Consider the following 26,385-nt stretch of genomic DNA (forward strand, 5'->3'; position numbering starts at 1 on the left):
CAAAGGCATCGTGCAGAGCAACACCACTAAGGCTCCAAAACGCCCCCAAGGCTGGTGGGGAAAGCAGACACTGTCTGGGAAGAGCAGGCAGCTCCCTGCAGTTCTCAAGCAGAGAAGAAGATGTTCTGATCCCAAATGATGCACAGAAATGATACCACAGGCAATTAACTCTTCATTCAGCTGAACATCATCAGCAAGAGCTTACTGCCAAAGTCACATCCCCAAAGTCTTGATACATTGACCACCTTTTGGACCAGGACAGGATAATAGATACTGAGAATATGTGGGGTTGGAAGGCCACCTAGTCCAGCCCACTGCCACAGGCACAGACACCTTCCGCTCCATCAGAGGATCACGATCTTCCAGGCAGGGACTTCCAGAGGCTGCAGGTTGAATCCTGCTGCTTTCACAGGTGTCTTACCAGCCAGCAAACCTGGACTCTGAATGCCCCACGTGGAGCAGAGCTGGGATTTGTAAGGCAAGCTCTGTTTGCAGGGTTTGTATTCCAACACCTCCCCAAGGGCAAGCGGCTTGTGCGGGTCAGGGCAGCGCCGGATCTGCTCAGGCCCAGCAGCTCTTCTGTGATGCCTCATAAGCCTGACTTGTCTACAAGAGCTGAACATGGTGCCCTGACAAACTGCAGCGCCGTGTCTGAATGCACAAACACTTCTCCACAGCAGAGCAAAGCTCCCACATCCACCCTGCCTCACGTTCAGCTGAATCCCTCTGGGCTGGCTCCCCAGGGCTTCCCTCACTGCAGAGACAAAATACAGGAGCAAAGGTACCCGTGTTCAGCTTGGCTTTTTCATCTCCACAGGGCCTCGTGTTCTCACTGCCAGGCAGCTGTCCCCACGGGGGATGCTCTTGATTCATCACTGAATCACAGAATAGGTTTGGAAGGGACCCTAAAGCCCATCCAGTGCCACCCCTGCCATGGGCAGGACTCCTTCCCCTATCCCAGGCTGATCCAAATCCTGTCCAACCCGGCCTGGGACACTGCCAGGGATCCAGGGGCAGCCACAGCTTCCCTGGGCACCCTGTGCCAGGGCCTCAGCACCCTCACAGGGAACAATTCCTTCCCACTATCCCATCCAGCCCTGCCCTCTGGCAGTGGGAAACCATTCCCTGTGTCCTGTCCTCCCATTCTCCCTTGTCCTGTCCCCCTCCTCCCCAGTCCCTCTCCAGCTCTCCTGGAGCCCCTTTAGGCCCTGGAAACAGCTCTCAGTTCTCCCCAGAGCCTTCCCCTCTCCAGGCTGAACACATCCAAATGATTTACACTTGTTCTCTCAGCTTTGGGGCCAGGATGCACCTTCCAGTGGTTTATGGCCCATTGTGATCACCAGGAGCATCCTCTGGTCACTGTTATTTGTTTAACTCCCACATGAGCTGAGCCCAGAGCCCTGAGACCCCCGGGGGAAGAAGAGCCATAAAGATGAGCAATGCCTCAGCAAGGCCTCATCCAAGGGGACTCGTGCTGGGTGTAACACCAGCTCAGCATTCCTTGCAGATATTTGGCTCAGGGGCTGCTCAGGGGCTGCCTCTCCAGCCCAGCAGCCGGGTGGCCCTTGGCACCAGCAGGTGCTGGGCTTGAATCACTTAACACTGAAGAAGAGCTTGGCCCCAAGAAGAGGAGGTTGGTTACAAAAACCCGGCAGCAGCCAGGTACCAGCCACAACAGCACAGGAAAACAGCCTTAATTAGGGAAAATGTGCTGGTGGCTGCAGGGCTTTGTGCCTCCTCCTCTTCCAGGACCTGGCTGCTGGAGGATCCCGTTGTCTCAGTAAATATTGCTAATGACTGAGCCTCTGTTTGCTTACCACATCCTCGTTCAGCTGCCAGGAGCTTTTAAAGACATCCACATCGTTCCTGACTCAAAGGCAGCATTAGCCTGGGGTCTCAGCCCAGCGCTGAACAATTCTATGGGGGTCACTAATTAATGGCAGTGTGCAGGGTGATTAACAACTAAATTTAAAAGCCGAAGAATGCACCAAGAGCACCATCATTTAATTGTGCTTCTTTATGATGATGTGCTGTGAGTGCACTTCTCCAAAGGGCAGGGAGCAGAGACCCCAAGCTGCCCCCTCACAGCCAGACAGCCCAGAGCTATGGAGAATGGATTTAAGCCTGTCCAAGACTGGCTTAAAAATATTCAGCAATTCCTGTATTTTGACAGAAAATGAGGGGTTTGGCAGGGAGAAGCTTGTCAGCATTTCTTTGGAACGTTTTGTCTGCGGTGAAGAGAGGGACAAGCGTCCAGCTGAGGTCTTGAGGGCAATGTGGGGAGCAGGAGACCTGCTGATTCACCTCTACCTCAGAAGGTCTCACTATCATGTCCATTTGGGGAACATTTATGGGGACTTCCACCCCATAAAAAGCTGCATGTCATAGACTGATGGAGTCATTCAGGTTGGAAAAGCCCATCACGTCCAGCCACCCCCCAGCACTGCCACCAAGTTCACCACCAACCACGTCCCCAAGTGCCACATCCAGGGACGGGGATTCCACCACTGCCTTGGGCAGCCTGTTCCCACCTGACCACCCTTTCAGTGAAGGATTTTTCCCTAATATCCCAACTACACCTCTCCTGGTGCACCTTGAGGCTCTTTCCATCCAGCTTTCTGTTCCTGTGGGCTTGAGCTCCCCTGGATCCCTTCTCCATCATTTTAATCTTCCTGGGCGTGTGTGGGTTAACTCCATTTGCTCTGCTGTCAGGAATAACCACCCTGCAACCCCAAACAACTCTTCCTATTTATATCCCTGGTTTAATCACGAAGGCTAGTGCTTCCACAGCTACGTGATTAAAAATTAGGAGACCAGATTCTGTAGTGGTGCCTCATAATAACAACCAATCCTGGGAGCACGGTGGATGAATAATGGATCATGGCTCCATGCTACTGCTTTTTGCTTTCCCTCCTTTCTTCTTCTTCTCCTTTTCATCTTTTCATTCTTCTCCTCCTCCTCTTTCTCCTCTCCCAGGCTGGAGTTGGAGTGGGGAAGGAATAAATGCATCCTTCATATTGCAGAAATTAGAGAGACATCGCTGATTCCTCTTCATCAGACCCTCCACCCCAAGCAAATTCCCTGTTAGGGAGCCTGGAGGTGTCAATAATTCACAGCTACCTGGAGGACTGGGCAGTGAAAACCATTTACGTGGGAAGAAGGTAGCCAGAACCCATCCTCTCCTCATTGCCACAAGCGGCTCCTCAAGGCTGGCTGCTGATCCCATAGGCACACACAGGAGCAAAAGTGTAAAAACCAAGGATTTCTGGCACAGGCCAGACAAGTAATTCCACGTTTGTTTCAGTTATGTTGTTCCCTGTCCCATAATATCCCCTAGACACGCTAGATTGCTTTGTAGGGGAGATTTTGCTGCAGGAATACCAGGGAAAAAAGGCAGGAATGTCAAACATCCCACCATAAAAGTTCCTTTATGAAATTCCAAGATGGTCTTCAGAGAAAGATTTGTGGGTTGGTTTATTCTCCATTCGACAAGATGAATTTTCAATATTTTTTACAAGCAGAGGGTCAAATTCAATTAATGGATTCAGTGAGGAGAAAAAAAATATTGAAAAATGCCAGATTTGGTTTTAAAGAGCATTAACTCATCCAATGAAATAAAATAAATAAAATTTTTAAATTAAAATTCATGCTTCCTTTTATAGTTAAATAACATCAGAACGGAGCAGAATTGTTCCCACTTCCACATCTCAGTGACAGGCATTCCAACTAACCCAAACCACAGATTTTTCACTTTCTTTTTCCACTCTTTTAGCCTGGAAGGAAAAAAAAAAAAAAAGAAATAGTACATTTTGGATCCGTGTAGAAAAGCTTTTCTCCCCAGTCCTTGGGTTCCACCCAGTGAGCTGAACAATCCCATTACTCCCAGTGCTCAGCGGGGTGTGCCCACAGCACATCTGCCTCGCCTGCAAATCCCAGCCTGGGGCCGGCTGCCACCTCTGGATTGTCAGGGATAACCCTGCCCAATTCCCAGCCCAGCGCTGGAGGAGCCAGGGAGGAGTTTTTAAATCCTCCTCAGCCAGCCACAAAGTGGGGACAGTTCAGGAGTGGAGATGAGCTCGGGGAGTTTGGAGGGGACTTGGGCAAACTTTGGCTCTGGAGGGGGAACAGCCCTGACTTGGAACAAAACCAGCTCCACTTTGGCAGAAAACTGTTGGATTTCACCCAACATCTCCTCTGAAGGATGATGAGGGTCAGAGGGCTCTGCCACACACCTCTGAGCAGGGTGTGAAGGAGCAATTTCCCATTTCTTGAGAATGCCTTTCATGTGTCCCAGATGTGCCCCAGGAGCCCCCAGACAGCCATGGATGGTGGGCAGCACATCTGTCTACAGCAGGAACAGTGTTTGGCTTCCCAAGGGTCATGGTTGGGAAGAGCTCAAGGCCTTTGGGTAGTGGTTTGGGCTGGGAGGGTTCTCAGTGAGGGCGTTGCCAGCAGCTTTCAGCAACAAGGAGGTTCCTCACTGTTTCCCTGGAATAATGTGATGCATCCATGGGATTGAGGATGCTGTTTAAGAGCCAGGGAGAGCGAGGGCCAAACTTGAGTCTGTCACAGAGCAGAAATAAAAGTGTATTTGTCTTACTCGGGAACATTTTATCTCTTGATGAAATACTCACCAATGGCCAGTAAGGCCAAAGTTTTCATGGTTCCCCTCTGGAACAGGCTGGAGCCCCCATCCCTGGGGGGATTTAAAAGCCATGTGGATGTGGCACTTGGGGACATGGCTTAGTGGTGGGCTTGGCAGTGATGGGGGAATGGTTGGACTTGACCTTAAAGGTCTTTTCCAACCTAGAAAATGCTCTGATTCCATGAGGAGCTCGACAAAGCTCCATCTCCAGCACAGATCCCGGATGGAGCAGACCCATTGGGGTAACAGCGATAAAAGCTCCTCCCTGGAGGATTAAAGAACAGCCCTTCCCTCCAGCTGGATTTCCCACCTCTTACCACTCTGGGGTGCCAGGTTCAAGAGCTGGTCCCAAAGAGGAAGACCATGCTCAGGTGCCCCTCCTCTGCTTCCCTGTTTCCTCCTGTCTCTGGGTTCATTTCCAGTCAGGGCAATCAGGGCTGTGTGACACCAGCAGGGCCATGGCCTGGAGCTGCCACCTCTCACAGGCTCTCAGGTGCTTTCAAAGGAAGACCAAGGTGTTAAATGTCCCCGTGCCCCCTGGGTAGATCTGCATTCCCAAAGGGAGGTGCTGAGAAGCCTCCCTGTGGCAGGAAGTGACCACAGCCTCCTCGTGGGAGTGACAGGGACACCAAAGAGAGCAGGGTGTGCCCAGGGCTTCCCCCATTCCTCAGTGGTCCCTCTGGGACAGAGGGCTGCCAAGGGAGCCCTCCTCAAAGGCAGACACCTGAAGTCACACTCCTGATGCCCAGAGGTTGTTCTGCCCTATAGGTCCAAACCCAACTGCCCCTGCCCTTCTACCCCAAAACTCCCTCAGCTCCCTCCCACTTTGCAGTCAGAGGAGCAGGGTCACACCCAGTCCTCTCCAATCCCTGTATCCTGTGTCCAGCAGCAGTAAGAGGTCCCCAGGGAGGAAGAGAGGAGCAGGCACAGGAAGCAGGGATATTTATTTTAGGCAGGGATATTGCTTTCAAGTACTCCCCATCCTCATAGAGTCTGCAGCTCAGGGACATCCAGGGCTTTGACATCCAGCCTTGGGTGGATTTATCTGCCACAGACCTGATCCCTCATATTCCTGCAAAGCGTGCAGCCACCTGGCCCAAGTCCCTTCAGAAACTTCTCCAGTTGCTGCTGCTGGAGTTCAAATCTGGGGCACAGCTTTCCTGAGAGCAGCAGAAGGCAGGTGGCTCTAACTTGGGGACAGGGGGTAGCACTGCCATGGCCATCCCAAACCACCTGCAGAGTCTGAGAGCTCACAGGCCAGTCCTGGCAGCCCAGCCCTCACAGGTGACTCCAGGAAGGTGGATTTCATGCTGCAGATGACATTGTCTGCCCTGTGCTCTTTCCACACAGTTCCTCCAGATGACCCTGTCATTATGGGGGGGCCCATCATCAGCCTGAGAGCAGGAGATCCCCTGAACCTGACCTGCCACGCAGACAACGCCAAGCCAGCAGCCTCCATCATCTGGATGCGGAGGGGAGAGGTCATCAATGGAGCCACCTATTCCAAGGTGAGGCAGGATGGGGCTGGGACAAGGCCTGTGCTCTTCCCTGGCTCATGAGAGGGATACCAGGCCTGACACTTCACACAACCCCAAAACATTTGGGGCAGCACCCTCAGCTCTGCAGAGCTGAGACTCTCACCCTGCATCCCCCCACAAAACCCTCCCAGTGGGGAGGCTGGGAGGAGAAGTCAGGAGGATGCAAGTGAGAAGCCACAAACTGTCACCAAAAGGGTGCTCTGATCTGAATTTGGCTTTTTGTACCTTCTCACAGCTTGCAATCACCTGGTGTGGCCACTTCTCCCCCGTTAATCCCACCCGGGTGTGGTGTTAATGTTGTGTACAGTAGCACTGACCCAGCCCTGGTTCTGGCTCTGCAACAGGACCTCTGCATCAAAGGGGTGATTGCAGTGACATGTGCTCCCTCCTCCAACGGCAGTTTTCCATCAAAAATTGTCAGGATTCTTGGCATTTTTTAATTTAGACAGAAAGTCTTTATTGGGTCATGAAGGAAATCATCAAAGAGCAATCAGCAGCACACTGGGAATGAGACCCCCACATGTTCTCCTGTTTATGGGCTTCTGATGGCTGGTGAGCGTGAAAGATCCGGCAACACTTGACAGTTTTAATGAAAAATTTTTAACAGCAAAATTCGAGACCTTAAATGGGTCAGTTTGCAGCCAAAACTTCAAAGTGGGCAGTCAGAGCCATTCCTCGAGCTCCCGAAGATCTTTCACAAACATTTCATCCTCTGCTGTCACTGTGAAGCCTCCTTCCAGCCTCGTTCCAGCAACATCCTGATTTGCTGGGGGAGAGCAGAGGAGGCAGAACACCCTCCCTGCTTCCTCCTCCTCCTCCTCCTCCTCCTTGCCAAAGCTGAGCTGCTTCCCTGCAGCAGGGGCTGAGCAGAGGGGAACCTGCCCCATCTCCCTGCGTGCGATGCGAGAGGCAGCACTAATTAGAGCCAGAGAGAACTGACCTATCTCTCTCTCTCTCTCTCTCTCTCTCTCTCTCTCTCTCTCTCCCAAATCGAGTGAATTAATTAAAATCCAGGCCGTTGACACGCAGTTGTTCATAGCTTATCCCCCTCAACCCCAGCCTTCCTGTCCAGGGCTGTCAGGTCTGCCCCTGAGGAGACAAATTTTGAGCCCCCTCCCTGCCAGACCCACAAGCCATGGGGACCAGAGAAGGAGGAATGCCCATCTTTAAAATATTTCCAACGAAACACCCTTCCAAAGCAGAATTTTGCAGGCTGCAGATCCATCTCACACAGCACAGAGATCTCCATGTCACTCTAAGCAGTTGGCAGGGATGGGCTGGGAGGGGACCCTGTTCTGCTTGGGGGAAGCATCCTTCCTCCTTCTTCCTCTCTTTCTGAGGCTGAACTTCATTTTCTCCTGACTTCCTGAAGGTTTCCATGAGGCACTTCCACATTAAAAAAGAAAATCAGCCTTTAGAAAAACCAGCAGACAATTTTAGACATATTTTGAGTAGGAAGTTTGGATTTTGGGGATCTTTCGGGTTTAGAAATGTTTCCCTTTTGAAGTTGCTTGTAAAATAGTTCCTCAATTTGCCTCTTTCTGCTTTTTCAAGAAAACTGAAACTCAACCCAGCTTTCCTTTGATCCAGATATTCCAGCCAAGCAAAAAGAAGCCCTGTCTGGGTTAGTGACTGCCTGAAACCATTCACATTGAGTGATAATTTCTTTGTTGCTCTGAATTTCCAGTCCGCCAACTGGTCCATAAGCAGCCCCCTGCAATCCCAGCCAGGCAGCACAGAACAGCCATGGCTGACTGAAATCCCCCTGATCCGTTTGGAAGGGGACAGGGAACGTTACAAGATCCTGCAGGACTTGGAGGTTAACCTCAAATAGGGGAAATTCTGCACAGACTTAGGGTTCAGCTCGACCTCAGCCCCAAAAGTGGGGCTATTCCCCAAGGGAAGAGCACACGGGGTGACAATAAAGCAAGGACAGGGCAGCATCCTGCATTTGTGTGCAACACAAATGGAAACAGAGGTGGAAACAGAGCTGGGGAAGGGGCTGGGGGACCAGGAGTGTCTGAGGGAGCTGTGGGGGCTCAGCCTGGAGAAAAAGAGGCTCAGGGGAGCCTCCCTGCTCTCCACAACTCCCTGACAGGAGGGGGAGCCAGGGCAGGAGTCGGGGCTCAGCTCCCAGGGACCAGGGACAGGATGAGAGTGAATGGCCTCAAATTGTGCCAGGGGATGTTTAGATTGGATATCGAGAAAAATTCTTTACTGGAAAAGTATTCAGACACTGAAACAGGCTCTCAGCATGGTGGTGGATTCCCCATCCCTGGAAGTGTTCCAAAAACCTGTGGATCTGGTGGAGAGGGACGTGGCTCAGCAAGTCAGTGCTGTCAGTGCTGGGTAAATGGATGGACTCGATCTCAGGGGGCTTTTCTAACCTTAATGGCTCTGAGATTCTGGGCTGATTGTGGTGACAATTTCTCAGCATCTTTCTTTGCCTCATGTACTAAAGAGGCACAAACCTGTGTGCATGAAGGCTGTGCCACGGTGAGCCCAGGGAAAGCCTTAGACTTGGAATCAAGGAGTCATTTAGGTCGGAAAAAACCCTCCAAAATCAAGTCCAACCACTCCCCCAGCACTGCTGAGGCCACCACTAAACCATGTCCCCAAGTGCCACATGCACACATCTTGCTGACATCTGTTTATCTCCCAACAAAGCCGTGTCTTACACTGTCAGGAACAAACTTGAAGACTACTGACTTAGAAGGAAAGGCTGCCTGGCAGGGTCCAAAATCCACTGTTGATAAACCAGAGAGAGGTCAGAGGTTGAAGAATGATTAAAAGACTGAAAAGCGCACAACATGTTGAGAGCTCCCAGGGCTCAGATTATCAAAGTCAGGGTTATGGGGTGATGTGACCTCCTGTGAGAACTTGCAGGAGGATTAGGGGATGGTAAGGAAGTGCTCCCAGGCTCCTTAGTGTAAGGAAGTGCTCCCAAAAGAAGCACAGCAGGGCACCACAGCTGCAGTCAGATAAATCCAGGGGAGAAGCACAGTGCCAAGGCTGAGCAGGCAGAGCTGGTTACCACCAGGGTTTGGATTTCTGGCCCCCATCAGTGAACACCTGAGAGGAGATGCTTTACCATAGGCTGGGCCAGACAAGGACCTGTGGCCAGGGTCTGTCCATGCTGCTGGCAGCTGCCATCACCACTTATGGGAAATGCCCAGGAAGCTTTGTGCACTCCCCTGGCAGAAGATGACAGCAGGATCATGAAGCCATTTGCCTCCAGCTCCCTCTTTCCTGGGGTGATGGGTGATATGTCTCACTGGAGTTCTCCTCCCTGGCCTAGGCACAGCAGGGCTGCAGGGAAGCAGATGGGAGTTAAGAGCCCAATTCCCAGAGAAGTGCAGTGAAATTTGTCTTTGTTATTCCCCTAAGGCTTTTGGCAGATTCCAGCCAGAGGAATTGTTATTGCAGGAAGCTGCTTGGCTGAGAAGCTCTCATTGAGCCTGGGGATGGGGAAAGGACCCCTCTCCAGCAGGAAAGTTCTTCCCTGACGCCTGTTTCCCCCTCACAGACACTCCTCCGTGACGGCAAGAGGGAGAGCATCATGAGCACCCTGTTCATCGCCCCCTCTGACATTGAGAACGGGGAGAGCATCGTGTGCCGTGCCACCAACAAAGCCATTCCCAGCGGGAAGGAGACTTCTGTCACCATTGACATCCAGCGTGAGTACCCAGCCAGCTGAGCCTCCTGTGCCTGCTGGGAGAGCCCAGGCCCCTCTGCCCTCTCCATGGCTGCCCCAGGGCTGTCTGCAGCGCTCTGACTCTGGTCAGGAGCAGCACGCTGGGGCTGGGGGTTTCTCTTTACTGGGATGTGCTGGTGTAGCGACACAGTGAAGTCACAGCCAGATTTCATGAGCCCTGAGCTCTCTGGGGCACCAAGGGACTGCAGGGATAACCTGCTTCCCACGTGTCCACGGATTTCAGCAAAAGCAGCACCAGCTGCTGTGCTCTGGGTGGCCCAGCGGGGATCTCTGGAGCAGGGATGGACCCCAAAGGGGTTTGGGTGAGCAAGCAACATCTCTGGGGCATGGCCAGTAGCAGAGATAAGCCCCATTAGGATTTCTGGTGCAGTTTCCAGACTTACAGGCAGTTCAGTGATGTTTTTTGTGAGACACCTGATTGGGACAGTGTGGGACATGACACAAAGCCAGCACCAGGCACCACCTCAGGGGACAGGACTGTGTTCAGAGCTGTGTTCAGAGCTGTACCATTCACCCTTTTCTGTAAATCCACAGCACAAAATCTGCCATCCTTCAAAATTCACGTTTCCCAGGCCTCTTCCCCTCCTCCTCTGCAGCAGCCATTGCTCTTGGGCTCCTCCTGACCCCCTCCAGCCATGCTCCATTCACACACCCATTTCCTGCAGCTGTTATTTACCCACGACTTGCAAAAGCAGGATGTTCAGTATTAGCATGCCAGCTGCTTTTCAGAGACCAATTAAAACTGGCAAACTCAACTGAACAAACTCAAGCACAGCAGAAAATTCACCATTTAAGACTTCCAGCTTTTGCTGCCGGAAGATTACCAGGCTCTTGGGTCGCTGGCTGCATGTCCTGACAGAACTGGGCAGATAAAATGAGATAATAGCTCGGGTTATTTCACAGCCAGCAAACAGCTACAATAGCTGGAGACACACTCACACAAACAACGTGGAGCAGAGACATCATTACACCGGGCAGTACAGTGTGGGCTGGAGACGTGAGCTGAATCCCCAAGCCGCATGGAATCTGCTTGGGAAAGAGAAAAACCCGATAAAGAACACCAGTTTTCGCTCTGAGCTATTAAATACTCCATGCTGTGAATATAATAACAATAATATTCTACCCAGCTACTAAAAGTATGTTGTTCTTAATGGGGGCTAATGAGGATATCAATTTCCCGAAGCTGGATGGGTGATGGGATAGAAAAAATACTAAGATGGATTAACCAAGCTGAGGTGGGGTGGATTTTGACCTGGATGCAAAAGCCTGTTCTATCTGCATCTAGCAACAGACTCATGGAATTGGTAAGGTTGGAAGAGACCTCTAAGATCATCAAGTCCAACTATTAACCCAGTTCATTCGGTTTCACTCCCAGCCTTGATAATCAGCTGCATGCACTTTGCAAAGAGCTAAAGGTGCTTTTCCTAAGCAAAAAAAAAACTGGGCCGCTCATTTATCCATCGGGAAAGTCCTGCTCATGGCCTTCTTCCAATATCTAGCAGAGAAGCAGCACCTTGAGGAGAGAAACAAATGGTTTCTGCAAGAATAAGGAAAAGGCAGCACTTGGTGGCTGGGGAGCTCTTCCCAGCCCAGCATGAGCTGCAGCATCCCCCTGGATCCTGCACTCTCCACCTCCAGCAGTGGAGGCTGAATTCACACCATTGCAAACCTCACCCAGCTGCACGGTTTGAGAGATGGCCTTGCAAAACAATCCCAGGGAACCAAAAATGATCCTTCCCAGGAAGCAGCAGCCTGGTAAATCACTCCTACTGCTTTCTTTCATTTTTCTTCTGCAACTCAAAAGAGCATCAGCCAATGTTCCCAGGCAGCAGAGAAACACCAGGATGGAGGTTATCCCTAGGAAGGGTGTGTGCATGGTGGGAGAGATTATTCTCTTTCAGCTGATGAAATATTGAAGTTGGGGTCCCATCAATCTCATGCCTGACCATCAGAACAGCAATGAAAGAGCTGAGTCATAAAACCCTCCTCTTCCAAATATATAAAAAAGGGGGGTTGGCAGAAAGAGAAAGGAAAAAGCCCCAGTGCAGGGTCTGTAATGGAAACACTAAGCGGCTCCAGCTGGAACATCTGTTCAATGTGATTTCCGTTCCACCAGCCACATCAAAGTCAGCCTCCTGTGAGTTATGCGTCGAACATCACAAGTGGGATTAAAATCATGTTTAATAGTTTGATATGCCATAAACTATTTATACTGCAGGAGCCCAGTGGCTCCATGGAAATGCACACCCGGCGTGCCGGGATGGGGAGGAGCAGGGTTATTGCTTATCCAAAGCCATTGCTCCAAGCCTCTGCACACACATGTGCAGTTGCTCATTTTTACACCTTTTTTTGTCATAGCAAGAAGGGATTTGGCTGCATCTCTATGTTGGTTTTTTTTTTTTTGGGAAGGTAGGAGAAGGAAAGTGGAGGGTGATGAGGGCCACATCACTGTGCAGGAAAGAGAGTCTCCTGCTGTGTTTATCCTTGGAGCTTTGCAGTGTTTGATTTGCCTTTGTGCTTCCCACTGGGGAGTGGATAGCCCGGGGCTGAAGTGGCATCTCAGGCTTAGTGAAGAGGCTTGGAAGGACTCGTCCAGTGGAGAGGAGCATGGAGAGGGATCTGCACCTGGCAGGGCAAGTGCCAGCACAGCCCACACAGCTCAGCCCACGGCCATTCCTGGGGTGCTGAGTGGGAACAGTGGGAGCTGAGGGGTTTGCCAAGATGCCTCCCAGGCTGTGGGGCCAGTGAGGAGTGATGCTGATCCAGTGCCAGTCCCAGTGCTCATCCCGGTCCCCATCCCAGTGCCCATCCCGGTGCCAGTCCCAGTGCCCATCCCGGTGCCCATCCCAGTGCCCATCCCAGTGCCCATCCCGGTGCCCATCCCAGTGCCCATCCCAGTGCCCATCCCAGTGCTCATCCCAGTGCTCATCCCAGTGCCCATCCCAGTGCCCATCCCAGTGCCCATCCCAATCCCCATCCCGGTGCCCATCCTGGTGCCCATCCCAGTGCTCATCCCAGTGCCAGTCCCAGTGCTCATCCCAGTGCCCATCCCAGTGCCCATCCTGGTGCCAGTCCCAGTGCCCATCCCAGTGCCCATCCCAGTGCCAGTCCCAGTGCCCATCCCAGTGCTCATCCCAGTGCCCATCCCGGTGCCCATCCCGGTGCCCATCCCAGTGCTCATCCCAGTGCCCATCCCAGTGCCAGTCCCAGTGCCCATCCCAGTGCCAGTCCCAGTGCTCATCCCAGTGCCCATCCCAGTGCCCATCCCAGTGCCAGTCCCAGTACGACGCGGCACCTGCACACGCACTCACACCCTCTCCTCCCACTGCCTGTGGGCTGGCTCTATCTCATTCCATCATTCAAATTCATTACAAGAAGCCAGACAGGAATTATAATTGTAACCGAGTGGAATTACATCCTGATGAGTTACAATTTGTGTCTTTTTTCCCTTTAAAATGCCCCGAAACACACTGGCACACACAAGCCCACGCCATCCGCAGCACCCACAATACTCGAAAGCCCAATCCCAGTTCTGAAAGGCGAGATCAAAGACTTTAATTCATTTCCTTTGCTTTTTTTTTTTTTTTCTCTCTTTTTTTGTCTTTTCAAGTTTTATTTTTTTATATTATTTTGAGTGCAGGAGGGAGCCGGGCTCATTTTAATACAAAGAGGCTCCTCTCTGTAAATCGTAGGCACAGCTCCTAACCCATCAAACAATGGGGAAGCTACTAAAGAGAAGTGTGATTCATACTTAACAAAGGAAGGTGATTAGCTGTTGTTGTCTAACAATAGGGAAGTGTCAGGATGCCTGGAAATGAATTAGGAGCCCGCTATACATCTCTGGGCTGCTGTGTCAAGGAAGCTCATTTATATTCCCAACTGCGCCCATCTTTATTGTCATTTGAATTGCACATTTTAAAATGAAATTAGGGTAAATTGAAAATACCTATAATTTCCCCGTCATCATTTCCCATCAGGAAGGCAGGTGGCTTTGCTCACAACAAAGCCGGGCTCCGGCTGGGTGAGTACCGCGGGGCGGAGGAGAAGGAGGCGCTGGAGCATCACCGGGACCCCGCCTTTGCTTCCCCCTCCCGCCGGCCAAGGTCACTGCCGAGGTCACTGCCGAGGTCACTGCCGAGGTCACTGCCCGCTGCTGTCCCCAGGCTGCTGACCATGCACCTCCAGGGCTGGAATAACCCCGGGCAGCTTTGGGGTGAATTCCCACCCCAGTACGCCCAGTTGGAGCCCACGCCCTCCAGCCAAGGCGCTGAGCTCTGCCAGAGCGGGTCCCTGCAGCAGGACCCTGAGCCGGGTGTGCTGGAGAGGCCGGCAGGGAAACTCTCATCGCTGGTGACCACAGGGACACAGCCCGGGCTCGGCTGGAGCCAGGCTCTGCAGCATCCCCGCAGGAATCCAGCCCTGCGCCCTGTCCAGAGCTCACCCCACAGCCCAGCCCCGAGCTCTGGGGTGCCCCAGCTCACCTGGGGCCAAGGGAGGTGCCCTGCACCAGGAGGTACCACCCTGGCAGCTTCTCTGCCCCCCTGCCCTGTCACCTGCAGCCTTTCCCCATTTTCCAGCTGGGAAGGACATTGCTGGAACGCTTGGAAGAGGAGAGAGGCAGCAGGTGAAGTTGGACATGTAACAGGTCCTATTTTAGGATGTTAAAAACATATCCTCTCCCACTCCAAGGGCAGGAGAGCCCTCAGATGTGTCAATGAGCCCCAAAACCCTCTGCCATGGGAAAGCTTGTTCTTCAGGCACCAAAAAAAAACCCTCCACAAAGCCATTTCTTTCTGCTTTTTCCTCTCAAATGAGGTCCCAGGCTTAAAACCCAAAGCTGATGGCCTGTTACCACACCTCAGTCATCATGAAAAATTAAAACAACTCTGGATATTCTTCATCTGAACATTTCACCCATTCCCTGCTTGCTTTCATAGGTTCTTTCCCAAATTTTATTTGCTGCAAAAGCATTTAGATGCTTCTCACGTGAAAAGGAGAGAAACTGAGGAGCATTTGGAAGACTGGAGCTGCCTATGACACCAGTAAGGCCTTGGCAAAGATTATTAGGCTGATGAAAGAGCAGAAATGCCGCTTTAAAGTTAGAGGCTAGACAAAAGATCATTGTTATACAGTGAGATATTAAACTGGTATGTCTCAAAGCAGGCGAGTTTATGTCCTTAAATGCGAATCAGAGCCAGCAGTCACATTTTCCAAGTGAAATGTTACATCAAATGGTGTCTGTGGCTCCTCTTCCTGTCTTATTCACTGAAGCCCTTCAAGAGAAGAGCAGTGTTCATGGCATCAGCCTGTCTGACAGTGTTATATGGCTTTAAACTGAAAAATGGCTCCCCACTGCCAGAGGGCAGGGCTAGATGAGATTTCAGGGAGAAATTCTTTGAGGGTGCTGAGGCCCTGGGAGAAGTTGTCCAGAGAAGCTGGAAATGTTCAAGGCCAGGTTGGATGGGACTTGAAGCAACTTGGTCTAGTGGAAAGTGTCCCCTGCCCACAGCAGGGGGTGGAACTGGGTGATCTTTAGGTCCCTTCCAATCCAAACCATTCTGTGATTTTGTGACATCACAGCATCAAGGAGTCTCAGTGCTTTTGCCAGGCTTTCTTACAGCCAAATTCTGCTTTGTAGCCTGAGGACCTGGCAGGCAGCAGGCAGGGGGATGGTGCCCTGTGTCTTTGGGCTGCTCATGGGCTGTCTCTGTCTGCAGACCCACCCCTGGTGAACCTGTCCGTGGAGCCGCAGCCGGTGCTGGAGGACAACACTGTGAAGTTCCACTGCTCCGCCAAGGCCAACCCTGCTGTCACCCAGTACAGGTAAGGTGGCACTCCTGGCACCCCTGGCACCTCAGTCCAGCCCTCTGCTGAGAGCATCTCACCTTCCCTGCAACACTTTCCCCCCCAGGTGACCCAAAAGAGCTCAGCACCTCTGGCTGTGGTTTCTGGTGGCCCTTCCACCTCCTCCCGTGTTTCTCACTGCTTGGTGCTCACTGTGGCTCGTCCCCACGGCCTCCCCTGCCCCTGTGCTGTGCTGAGGGACGTGATGGCTGGAGCCAGTCCCTCCTCCCTGCTGTGGCAGGGTCCTTATCCCCACTCTGGTGGCTTCCTGCTGCTGCCCTGGCCTTGATGGTGCTGCAGAGAGGCTCCTCTTCTGCCCCTCGCTGGGTGTCTTCTGCATGCAGCAGCCCCTGGGTCAGGGATCCATCAGTGTCTGGAGTGGATTAAGAGGCCTGGCACTGAGCTGGCAGAGCCATCTGCTTGGGGACACGGCGAGCAACGCACACCAAGTGAAAAGTCTATCATGGGAAAAATAGCTCTCCTTTTTTTGCACACTCTTTTATGGTTTGGACAAAGCAGCTCTGTCACCATCTCCTTGTAACCCTTAAACAACCACCATAACTGTGCCCAACACGGTGGAGCTGAGCTCAGGAGAGGCCAGAGCAGAGGTGCAGGTGCCAGAGGCGTGAGGGGCACAGGGGATGGGAGCTCCTTGGGTGGGATGTTCTCCCTGAGTGGGTGGGGTCATCTCTGCCAGCCATGGTCTGCAATGCCCCTGCACTGGCCACAGTGAGCTCGGAGCAGGGCACAGGTCATTGAGGAGATTTGGAGCAGGAGGAAATGAGTCACTTGTTGCTGACAGAGGTCTGAGGTGCAGGCAGTGCCAGCACCGAGCCTCCCTGGGTCCTCCCTTCTCTCTGTGACCAAGGAAAGCACCTGAAGGAAAAGCTGGAACTGTGCCAGGGGAGGTTTAGGTTGGATCAGGAAAGGTTCTTCCCCAGAGGGTGCTGGCACTGCCCAGGCTCCCCAGGGAATGGGCACGGCCCCAAAGCTCCAGGAGCCTTTGGACAGTGCTCCCAGGAATGCCCAGGGTGGGATTGTTGGGTGTCTGTGCAGGGACAGGAGCTGCACTGGATGATCCTGGTGGGTGCCTCCCAGCTCAGGATATTGTGTGATTCTGTGAGTGCTCATCCAGGGATCAATGACCCAGAGAGCAGATGCTCTGCACTGAGCAGAGTCACTGCCATGGGCCCTTGGCTTTGGGTGTGAGATCTCCTGCATCAGAGAACATCCCTCCTCTCTCAGGATTGTTTTTTTTTTCTGTCTGAGCAGACAAAATATGGGTATGGGGAGTGGGGCAGGCTGTCAGCACACCTTGGGAGAAAAGAGCTTTATGTAACCAGGTCAGTCCCTGTCCTGCCTCATCCATCAGGCACTCACCCCTCCTGCCTGGAAGGCCTGAGCATACAGAGGCTCACCATCCATTCTGGCTCTGCAGAACCATCCATGGATAATAACAGAGGAGGCACCTCCGGGGACAGGTTACCATGACCTACCTCGTACAGCTTAATTAGTACAATCAAGTTTCCTGGTAGGAACGATTCCTTCCAGCTGGATATCAGCACAACAAAGCAAAAATTGTGTTCCTGGTTACACAGGAGAGTTATTAATTCCAGAAGTCAATTAATGTCAAAGATACAAATAGCCCTGGTTTCATATTTACAGCTGGTAGGAAAACAAATTGCGTGGGAGGCTGGGGGAAGGACCCACGTGGTTCTTACCCCAGCATTGATTCTGGTATAGTCCAAGGCAGAACAATCATCTCTGGTCAAGGAAGCAGACAGTGGCAAGACCCTGACAAAAGTTCTGCTCCATCAGCCTGATTCTCAACAAAGAAACCTTCCACATCATCCCAGAACCCAGCTGGGCTGATCCCTTATGCACTGGAGCAGACTGGAAGGCTCCAGTCCAGGGTTTCCATTTTTGAGGAGGGACTTTGGACACAGGGAATGGCTTCCCACTGCCAGAGGGCAGGGCTGGATGGGACATTGGGCAGGAATTGTTCCCTGGGAGGGTGGGCAGGCCCTGGCCCAGAGTGCCCAGAGCAGCTGTGGCTGCCCCTGGATCCCTGGAGTGTCCAAGGCCAGGTTGGATGGGGCTTGGAGCAACCTGTGGTACAGGAAGGGGGTGGAACAAGGTGAGTTTTAAGGTCCCTTCCAGCCCCAACCACTTTGGCATTCTGTGATTCCTCTTGACTGTTTCCACCCTTGGGATCCATGCCCAAGCCAAGTTGTGTTGCTTTTCTCTACCAAGCAGAAGTGGATCCAACATTCTTCTCACATCTTTGCTGCCATCTCGGTAGCACAGGTTTTTGCTGTCCCCTCTGGCTGCAAGTGCCCCCCTCTGCCCTCCTCCTTCCTCCTCACCCATCCTGAGGTCTTGTCACCCCTCCTGTTCCCTGAGCCTCCATGATTCTCCTTTGCTGCAAATGGCTTTGGGATTCATTTCATGACGGATTTTACTCTTAAAACTAATTGCATGTTTTTTCGGGCTATGCTTTCCCATAAAAAGGGTTTGGGGCAGGGAAAAGAAAAGAAAAAAGAGGCATGAAAAATGTAATCACTTTGTGTTTTTCATTTCTTGAGTTCCCTTCACATGTAAACTTCACACGAGGCTTTTTCCCTACCACTGTGACAAGCAAACAGGGCTCAGCAGTGCTTGCTGGGGCTTCCTTCTGCTTAAAGGCTCTGATTGATGGAGGGGGAATTTGTTTCCTTTCCATAAGATCTCACAGCTCTTCACTATGTAAAAGTGGGAGATGTTTCAGCACTGAAGTTTGGAACCCTCTGGAGTGGGATGTCCAAGCAAGGAGCCCCCTGCACCTCGACACTGGCCAGGAGACAAGGATGGGATGTGTAAAACCTCCAGGACTGAGACATGTGGAGGTTTGAGAAGGCAGAATGTGAGCTTGGGGCCATCCCCTGGGTCACTCAGAACCCCACCACTGGTGAAAATGAACTTATTCTGCCTCAAAAACAAAAACAGGAAGCGTGATTTTCTTTTCTCCTTGGGCAAGGACCACTCTGATGTATCTCCTATGGTTTCCCTCATTCTCAGACAGGGATCCCAGATCTTCAGACAATATTTATTTTTAATCCCTCCCCAATATGTTTGTCAGTAAATAACTCTGGACACAAAAAGAAGAGTGTTTAAACACCCTAAATCCCCTTTTGTGGACATAAATCCACAGCCAGCTTCACAGGGCCATCCCTGCTACCAATACACCAGCAAGCTGTCACCTTGCTGGAGTTTTTGAGGAGCCACAGGTTCTGCATTGGGTTTTCTTCCTGGGAAAAGCACAGGAGGTCAAATATCTCACTCACAGATGTTCCCTTGGGAAGCATCCATGACCTGGACTCTTTGTTAGGATGAAGCCACTGAATCACCTCCGTGGTCCTGCCAACCCAAGATTTTAAGCCCAGACCTTTTATTCTCTTAGTTAGGAGGGCAAGGGAAAAGAAACAAAATTCAACACAATTTCCCAAGAGACAAAAAATCCCCCTCTGCCCCTATAGAGAACATAGTTTTGATGAAATTGAGCTGCTTTTTCCTTAGGAAGTTTTCTTCATGCTCGCTTATGTAATCACACACAGGTCGATTTTAATGCAAGAAAAACCTGGTTGGGAAAAGAGACCTTGGAGCAATCCACTCCCAGAGCCAGAGTGGAAAGTTACAGCCTGCACTGTGTCTTCTCTTCTGAAGGCAGAGGGTTAATGGCATTTTCTCAAAACTGACAGATTTTCAAAAAATCCTTGGCCTCAGTGGCATTTTCTAAGTGAGAATCCCTTTTCTTTAAGATCTGCTGGCATCTAATGACAGTGGGAAGCAGGCGGGGCTGGGGCAGGCTGTCCTGTGCTGGAGGCACAGCTCCTCTGCTCCTTTCCTTAGCTGAGGATGCTGGAGCTGAAATCCCAGCCCTCCTCCCTCACTGGCAGCAGTTTCCTTACGAGGAGCAGCATTTTCCCCAGGGAGGTTTGTTTGCCCACACTGTCACCTGGGCTGTCACTCGCTTTTGGACACAGGACAGGCCAGTGTCACCAGAAGCAAGTGGAGGGCAGAGGCTGGTGAGGTGTCACAGTGATCCTGAGCAGGGGGTTCTGGCACAGGGGTGGATTAACCCTCTGGCAGCAGGGGTTTGCTCACTTGGATGTTTTCCCTCCTTCCATACAGAGCAAGCTTTGCACAGACACATCCTACAGCTTCTGTAGGGTCTTATACCCATCTGGCCTGGGTTTACCCCAGGAGCCTTTGGACAGTGACAACCTCTGTCAGGTTCCCTTTGGAGCTGAAGGGCAGCTCAGCCTACCAAAAGCCTCCTTGGTGTTGCCAGTGCAGCACCCTCCCCTTGGAAAAGGCTCAGGGGGACCTGGGCTCCTCAGCAGCACTTCCATGGATCTGTCCCCATCTGCTTTAGCACCACGGACATGGGGCTGGAAGCCCAAAGAGGCTCCCTGGTTTCCCAAGGGTGGTAGGGGAGCACACTAACCTTTCCTCTCCTCCTCCCTTGGGGCACTGCCAGCCTCTGCCACCCTTTTGCTGCTGGAGCACCCCGGTGCCAGGCTGGGGCAGCAAACAGCTCGGGCTGGCACCTGTGGGCACATCCCACCTCAACAGCCCACCTCCAGCAGCATCCCGGACAGGTCTGGGATGGGGAAAGGGCACTTTGGGAGTTTACTGGCTTTCTTTTGCTGCAAGCAAACGGGCAGGAAAGGGAAAGGGAGAGTAATTAGCTGTCGCCGTTGTTCTGCTACCTGCGATGGCGGCTAAAATTAATGGAAAGCAACAGAAGTCGGGGCTACGTGAAGCGACTCCCAACCAGGCCTCCTCTTTGCTCCCTTCAGATCTCTCTATTTGCCAATCTTCTCGTGGCTTTTGATGTCTGTTGTGTGTCTGTGGGGTGTTTTTTTGCTGTTATTATTTATCACTCGCAGTAAGAAAGAGAATCTTTAAAGTGGCAGAAGAAAATGGGAAGGTTTAATATTGCAGGAGGCAGAGTCCCTGAGCCTTTGGGGCTCCTCGGCTGATGATTATTTTTGCCGAGTGATGGGGAGTTGGTGCAGGCAGGGCAGTGATACAAATCTCATTCTGTGCATCCACACAGAGCTCTCGCCCCCAGGGCTGGCAGAGACCTTTGCAAATAATGTTATCTGTGGAGGCAGAGGGGGACATGAGCCACCCTCCAGCACCAGCTGCAGTTCTGGGGACCACCGCACTTCCAAATAAACGTGTGAGACTGACAGACAGACACACAGCCTTAGCTGGGAATGGGGAGACATCCCTCCCAGCGGCTGGAAGGTGTTGAGCATGGCAGCTGTGAGCAACACACAGCTCTTCATAGCTGAGAGAGGGTACAGAAGGTCCAGCAGGTGCTGCAGCAGGAGCAGAGGTCAGGAGGAGCTGGGGGGCATTTATCTGTCAGCCCCCCAAGGGATGGTGCTATCCCACTTCTTCCCATCCCACGGCCAAACAGGGATCACAGCAGGTGCAGTCCAAGCAACTTCCACTCCTCTTGCTATGCTGAAGCCCAGGGGGCTGCCTGCCCAAATCCTCCTGCACCAACCAGCTTTGTGAGCGGCAGCTGCAGGGCTTGAGCCCCACCATCCCCTGGTCAGGCTGTGCTGAGCTCAGAGGCATCCCACAGCATCCCCTCCACGTGCTTCCCCCTGGAGCACTGTTTGTTTGTTGGCTCAGTAAGCTGGGGCCAGCAGGAAAGCCCCTGCTCAGTAAATAGTGTTTTATCTTTGAACAGCAGCTCACTGTCGCTCATCAAATATTAATCCAAACTCAACTGCCTCTTAACGAGGTTTTCTTTAAAGGCATTGGGGCTCAAACGCACCTGGTGGGAGGGAGTGTCCTGGCTTCCCCCTGGCTTGGCCCAGGGGAAACAAAGGGACAACATCAGGGAAAAGATCCCTGGTCCTGTTCCTCCGGCCTTCTCCATGGGATAGGCATTTCCCACCCAGCTTTAGAAAACAAGGGGATGAAAAGCCCAAGAGCCTTTGGTAGATCTGTTGTCTCCAAGGGTTGTACATGCCCAGGTACAGGTTTGGGGTGTTTTGGCTGCTGGCCTTGGGGAAAAAAGTGTCAGATTTTTATGGGTTCAGGTAGATACAGAAAAATTTCACCTGATATCAAGGAGCTGTGAGAGAGAAAGAGAAAAATCACAATGTGCATCGTCTGTGCATTGGCCTGCCTGCCTTACACTGTGCATTTTGGAGCCATTTCTCCCATGGAGACACATTCCCACAGTTTGTTTGAACAAACCTGGGGAGAAGTTCAAACTCCACAGAGCTTTGCTGCTCTTTACCCTTCGAGCCTTCTCTGCCCCATTTGGGCACCTGCTGGCATCTCACCAGATTTATTCATGAGATGCCTCAGCTCCCATGGGGGAGTCAAGTTCTTCAGGAGCACGTGTCCCATGTCCTGTTGGAAATGGCTTGGAAGATTGCTCAGATACTTGAACCAGCTCCCCTGTAGCTCAGCATTGCTTTGGTGCCTGGCAAAGAGCAGGAAAAGCAGCAGAAAACTGGGAAAGCCTTAAAGGGATGGGGAATGGAGGAGGGAAGGAGCAGCTGGCCAGCCCTTGCTTGTCTTGGCAGAATCACTGCACTTTCACTGCCCCAGTGGATGTGGCTGGATGGACCAGCTCAATGCCAGGAGCAGTTCCATCATCAGTCAGTCAGGGACTCGACACACAGACCCAGCTTCTCCAAAACAAATCCCAAGGAAGGAGCCAAGAGACATTCCCTGCCGTCCCTGAGTGGTTGGTTATGGCAAAGGGGGAAGCCCAGAATTAAGGTCAGCAAGTCATGGAATCATGGGTGAATCAATTAGAGAATCAATTAGGTTGGAAAAACCCTCTACAATCATGAGTCCAGCTGTTACCTCTGCACTTTCAAGGCCACCACTAACCCATGTGCCACATCCACACATCTTTTAAATTCCTCCAGGGATGGGAACTCCAGCACTGTTCTGGACAGTCTGTTCAAATGTCTGACCCACATTTTAGTGAAGAAATGTCTCCTAACATCCAATCTAAATTTCTCTTGGTGAAATTTAAAATTATTTCCACTTGTCTCACATCACTGATTCGCATGGAGAACCCAGGGAATCCCATCCCTAATTCCTCACACTCACTTCCCAGGCATCAGACCTGTTCCCATGCCCCCAGGGATACACCTTTAGCAGGATAAAAGGGAAGGTGAAATAAAACTGCCTCCCACATCCATGCTGTGAGGAGAGCTGGGCTCATAAATGCATGTTCCCTGTTTCATCTGAGCATGAGGAAGCCACATCTATAATAAAGTCAAGGAATTCGGGTCTTGGAAGGAAGAGCCATGGGAATTGTTTGTTACTGCCAGGTCAGATGAGCAGAAGGACAAATCACCCCAGACAATGGGAGCAAGATGTCTCTGTTCCAGAAAAATTACTTCTTTGCTTGGTCAGTCAAGCTTCTGGATGTGCCCAGCCCCCTGTTCCTGGGTGAAAGGCCAGGGAAAGGCATATTTGGAGTTTAACACCTTTCATGACACCAGAGCTGTCCCTACCTCTTCCATTCAGCTGAATATATTCACAGATCCGTAGGCTGTAAAGGCCAGAAGGGATTCTTGGATCGTGGGAAGCTGATGAGAGATTCAGGGCAATGATTTCATTGGCAGCTTTTGAGAGAGAAGAGGCAAACGATCCATTTAATGGGCACTGCCTCTGGCCAAGCCAGAGCAGGGGTTGTTTTCCCTCTTCTGGCACTATAAAACATGGATATATTTTAATATGCAATTCTGGTGGCTTTGAGAAGTGTCTCCTGGCAGTTGGTGTGTTTTTACTTTCCTCTGCCCCTTCCTAGGATAAAAGTGACCAACCTTTGTCCCCTGCATTCCCATAGCTCCTGCTCACTGAGACCACAGCCAGACTGGCCAAGGAAGGGAGATCTGCCATAGTAACTCTTATTAAGTTACAATCACGCCTCTCTTAATATTTAAATATTTAAAAAGGACTTTATAAGGCTGCAGGGCCACAGTGGCTGCAGACAAGATGTGAAGTCTGTGTGTTCACTGGCACTTTTCTCCACATCCATTGCACTCAGTGTCCCATGGAAAACCACCCAGACTTCTCCTCTGGGGACTGCCAGGGACCCTTTCAAAGCTGGGTTGGATGGGCCTTGGAGCAGCTTGGTCTAGTGGAAGGTGTTGGAATGAGATGAGCATTAAGGTCCTTTCCCACCCAAACTGTTCTGGGATTCTGTGATCTGGGGCTGATGCCTTAAGTTTGAGCTTTCACGTATTTCAGACTCTGTGCTGCCCAGGGGTGCAGCTCTGAGCTCACAGTCAGTGTCACTCAGCTCTGCACACAGCAGAGACACAAAACAAATCCTTTCACTGCTGGAGACCAAGGACAAGGTTACAAGTTTCAGGCTCAAAAGCACAAACAAGGGTGGCCTGAAGAGAGAAAACAAGAAGGATGGGACTTCTTAACCTGAATCTGTAATTGGACAATTAAACCCCAATATGCAAATGGACCAAAACTTATAAAAGTGTGAGACCTTGTCACTATTTATCCATTTTGTGACTATTTTGGGTCCATTTTGTGACCATTCTAATTCCACCTTGGGTGTAACACGCCCTGGCCAGACTCTTGTACTGCCCAAAGTGGATCCTTAAAGACCTTTTAATAAATATCTATTTTATTCTTTAGCTCTGCCCAGTCTCTGTTCCAGCTCAGCCTTCCCAAGGCATCAGGGCAGCCTTACAAGAGTTACTGCAGAGTCTCAGGGGTCCCAGCTGCCCAGAAAGCTGCAGAGAGATGAGGCTGGGGGCAGCTCAACAAACATCTGGTCCAGACGTTTTTCATCACTTCAGCATCTTGAAATAGAATGGTCAGTTGGTTTTGCTGCCATTTCTTGGCACACTTTGGACCATCTCCCTCCCAGCCAGCTCCCTCCTCCAGTCCAGCTTGGGAAAGTTCTCATTTATGGCAGAGTGCAGTTTTTGTGGCCCTCCTCCCCCTGCTCCCATCTGCTCCCAACGCCCCGGTGGCCGGGCTGCCGTCTGTCCATCTGCTGTCCCTCGGCAGGGCTGTCACCTCTCCTGCTGCCTCCCGCAGCCAAACTTGGCAGGGAAGGGAAGAGAAGCTGGAGTGGGGAAGGGGCCCGCAGGCATTTCACAGCAGTAACAGAATAAATCTAATTTATAGACATAGCAAAATGCAGCTAAAGCGGGAGTTGAAATAAATGCAAAGCACACTGAGGTCTCGAGTTATCGGCACTGTAACATTTTTCCTGACTATCTCTGTTTTCCTGCCTGGGTTTGTCTTTGTAGCTTCCTCTCAGACAACTGGACCTTTGCTCTGAAGTGAAAATGAAAGCTGGGGGGGAAAAAAAATACCAGGAAATGAATTCTTCAGATCTCCTTTGTGATGCGTCAGCCCCATCTGCCAGCTCCCTGTGACAGGGAACAGAGCATGGCTGGGTGGCAGGTGGAGAGACAGGCTTGGAAAAAAAGGAAATCAAGTAAAATAAAAGGCACAACTATCCCTGCAGCTGGGAAGTGAAACTGGGCTGCTGGGGGGGCTCTGCCCAGGCACAGAGCTCCAGGTGAGACTGGGAAGACAAGGTTGGAAGAGCCTTCTCTCATGGAGGTGTGAGGACAGGGAGATTTGTCTTCCCATCCCCTGGCTTGTCAAGGTAATGGGAACAAGCGGGTGGGAGATGTTCGGAGGCAGCTCGAACTAATTAGGAGAGAGCGTGGAGGAGACAGAGTCTGATGGAGGGGGAAAGGAGGGGGAAGGAAAATGCTTTGTACTGGTGAGCGCCATCCCTGATGTGGAGAGGATGAAAGGCAAAGAGTGATGGAGCAGCCAGCCTGGGGCTGGATGGAGCCTCTCCCATTGTGGGGCTGCCCGAGGAGGTTGGGTGCTCCAGGGGAGCTCCCAGGAGCGTGGGGTGCCCCATGGTTCATCACCATCCCAGGAGTCAGCAGCATCGTGAGTTTTCCAAACTCTGCTCCAGCCCTTTCCCAGCGTTAGAGCGAACCTGCCTCCAAAGCAGAATCTCATTTGCAGCAGATCTTAGAGTTGTGGTTGTCTTTTCCCAGCCTTGTCAGTCACCCCTCCTTCAAGACTTTCTCCTGGAGCTGGGAATGTGATTTGGAAGGGAGCATCATTGCCTCCTCTGGCCAGATCTCCTCTCCCTTTGCAAGAAGTGGCAGCATTTTGAGCCTAATTTAGCAGTCTTTAATCTGAGTTATTCCAAACCACACTTGCCACTTCCTTCATGCGTTCCCACAGGATGATGGGCTGATTTCACAGAACGAAAAGCCTTAAGCAAATCTTGTCACACAAGAAAATTGATTTTTCAAAACTGACTTTTACAAGATTACTGGTGGTTTTTTTCCCCTCATCTTTCTTCTATATCATTCCCTTCCAGTCTCACGAGGTGGCTTCAGATCTAAGGAAATTAGAGATGCTGTGACTAAACTGAAAATGTAAAAATGGAGAGAAAGAGGGGAAGAAAAGACACCCAGCACCTCCTCTGCTGCTGCCTCTGAAGGATACAGCTGTGTTCTTGGGAAGGAGCAGAGCTGTCTCCTTGACCTCTCCCATTGCCATAACATTGATGTCTCATCACAATAAAGTCTGTCCAAGGATTA

The 26,385-nt window shown here is 51.5% G+C and overlaps 1 protein-coding gene across 2 annotated transcripts in view; it reads left to right on the top strand.

Annotated features, from left to right (window-relative positions):
- KIRREL3 (kirre like nephrin family adhesion molecule 3) overlaps positions 1 to 26,385 on the top strand; it is a 126,020-nt gene that overhangs the window by 61,668 nt on the left and 37,967 nt on the right. For both annotated transcript variants that reach the window (XM_066334610.1, XM_066334611.1), the window contains exons 4-6: positions 5,996 to 6,153; positions 9,710 to 9,860; positions 15,616 to 15,721. In XM_066334610.1, the coding sequence (XP_066190707.1) occupies positions 5,996 to 6,153; positions 9,710 to 9,860; positions 15,616 to 15,721 (415 nt within the window). The remainder of the gene's footprint in view (positions 1 to 5,995; positions 6,154 to 9,709; positions 9,861 to 15,615; positions 15,722 to 26,385) is intronic.

Source organism: Sylvia atricapilla, chromosome 23 (assembly GCF_009819655.1).
Source record: "Sylvia atricapilla isolate bSylAtr1 chromosome 23, bSylAtr1.pri, whole genome shotgun sequence".
In the NCBI taxonomy this organism is placed as follows: domain Eukaryota; kingdom Metazoa; phylum Chordata; class Aves; order Passeriformes; family Sylviidae; genus Sylvia; species Sylvia atricapilla.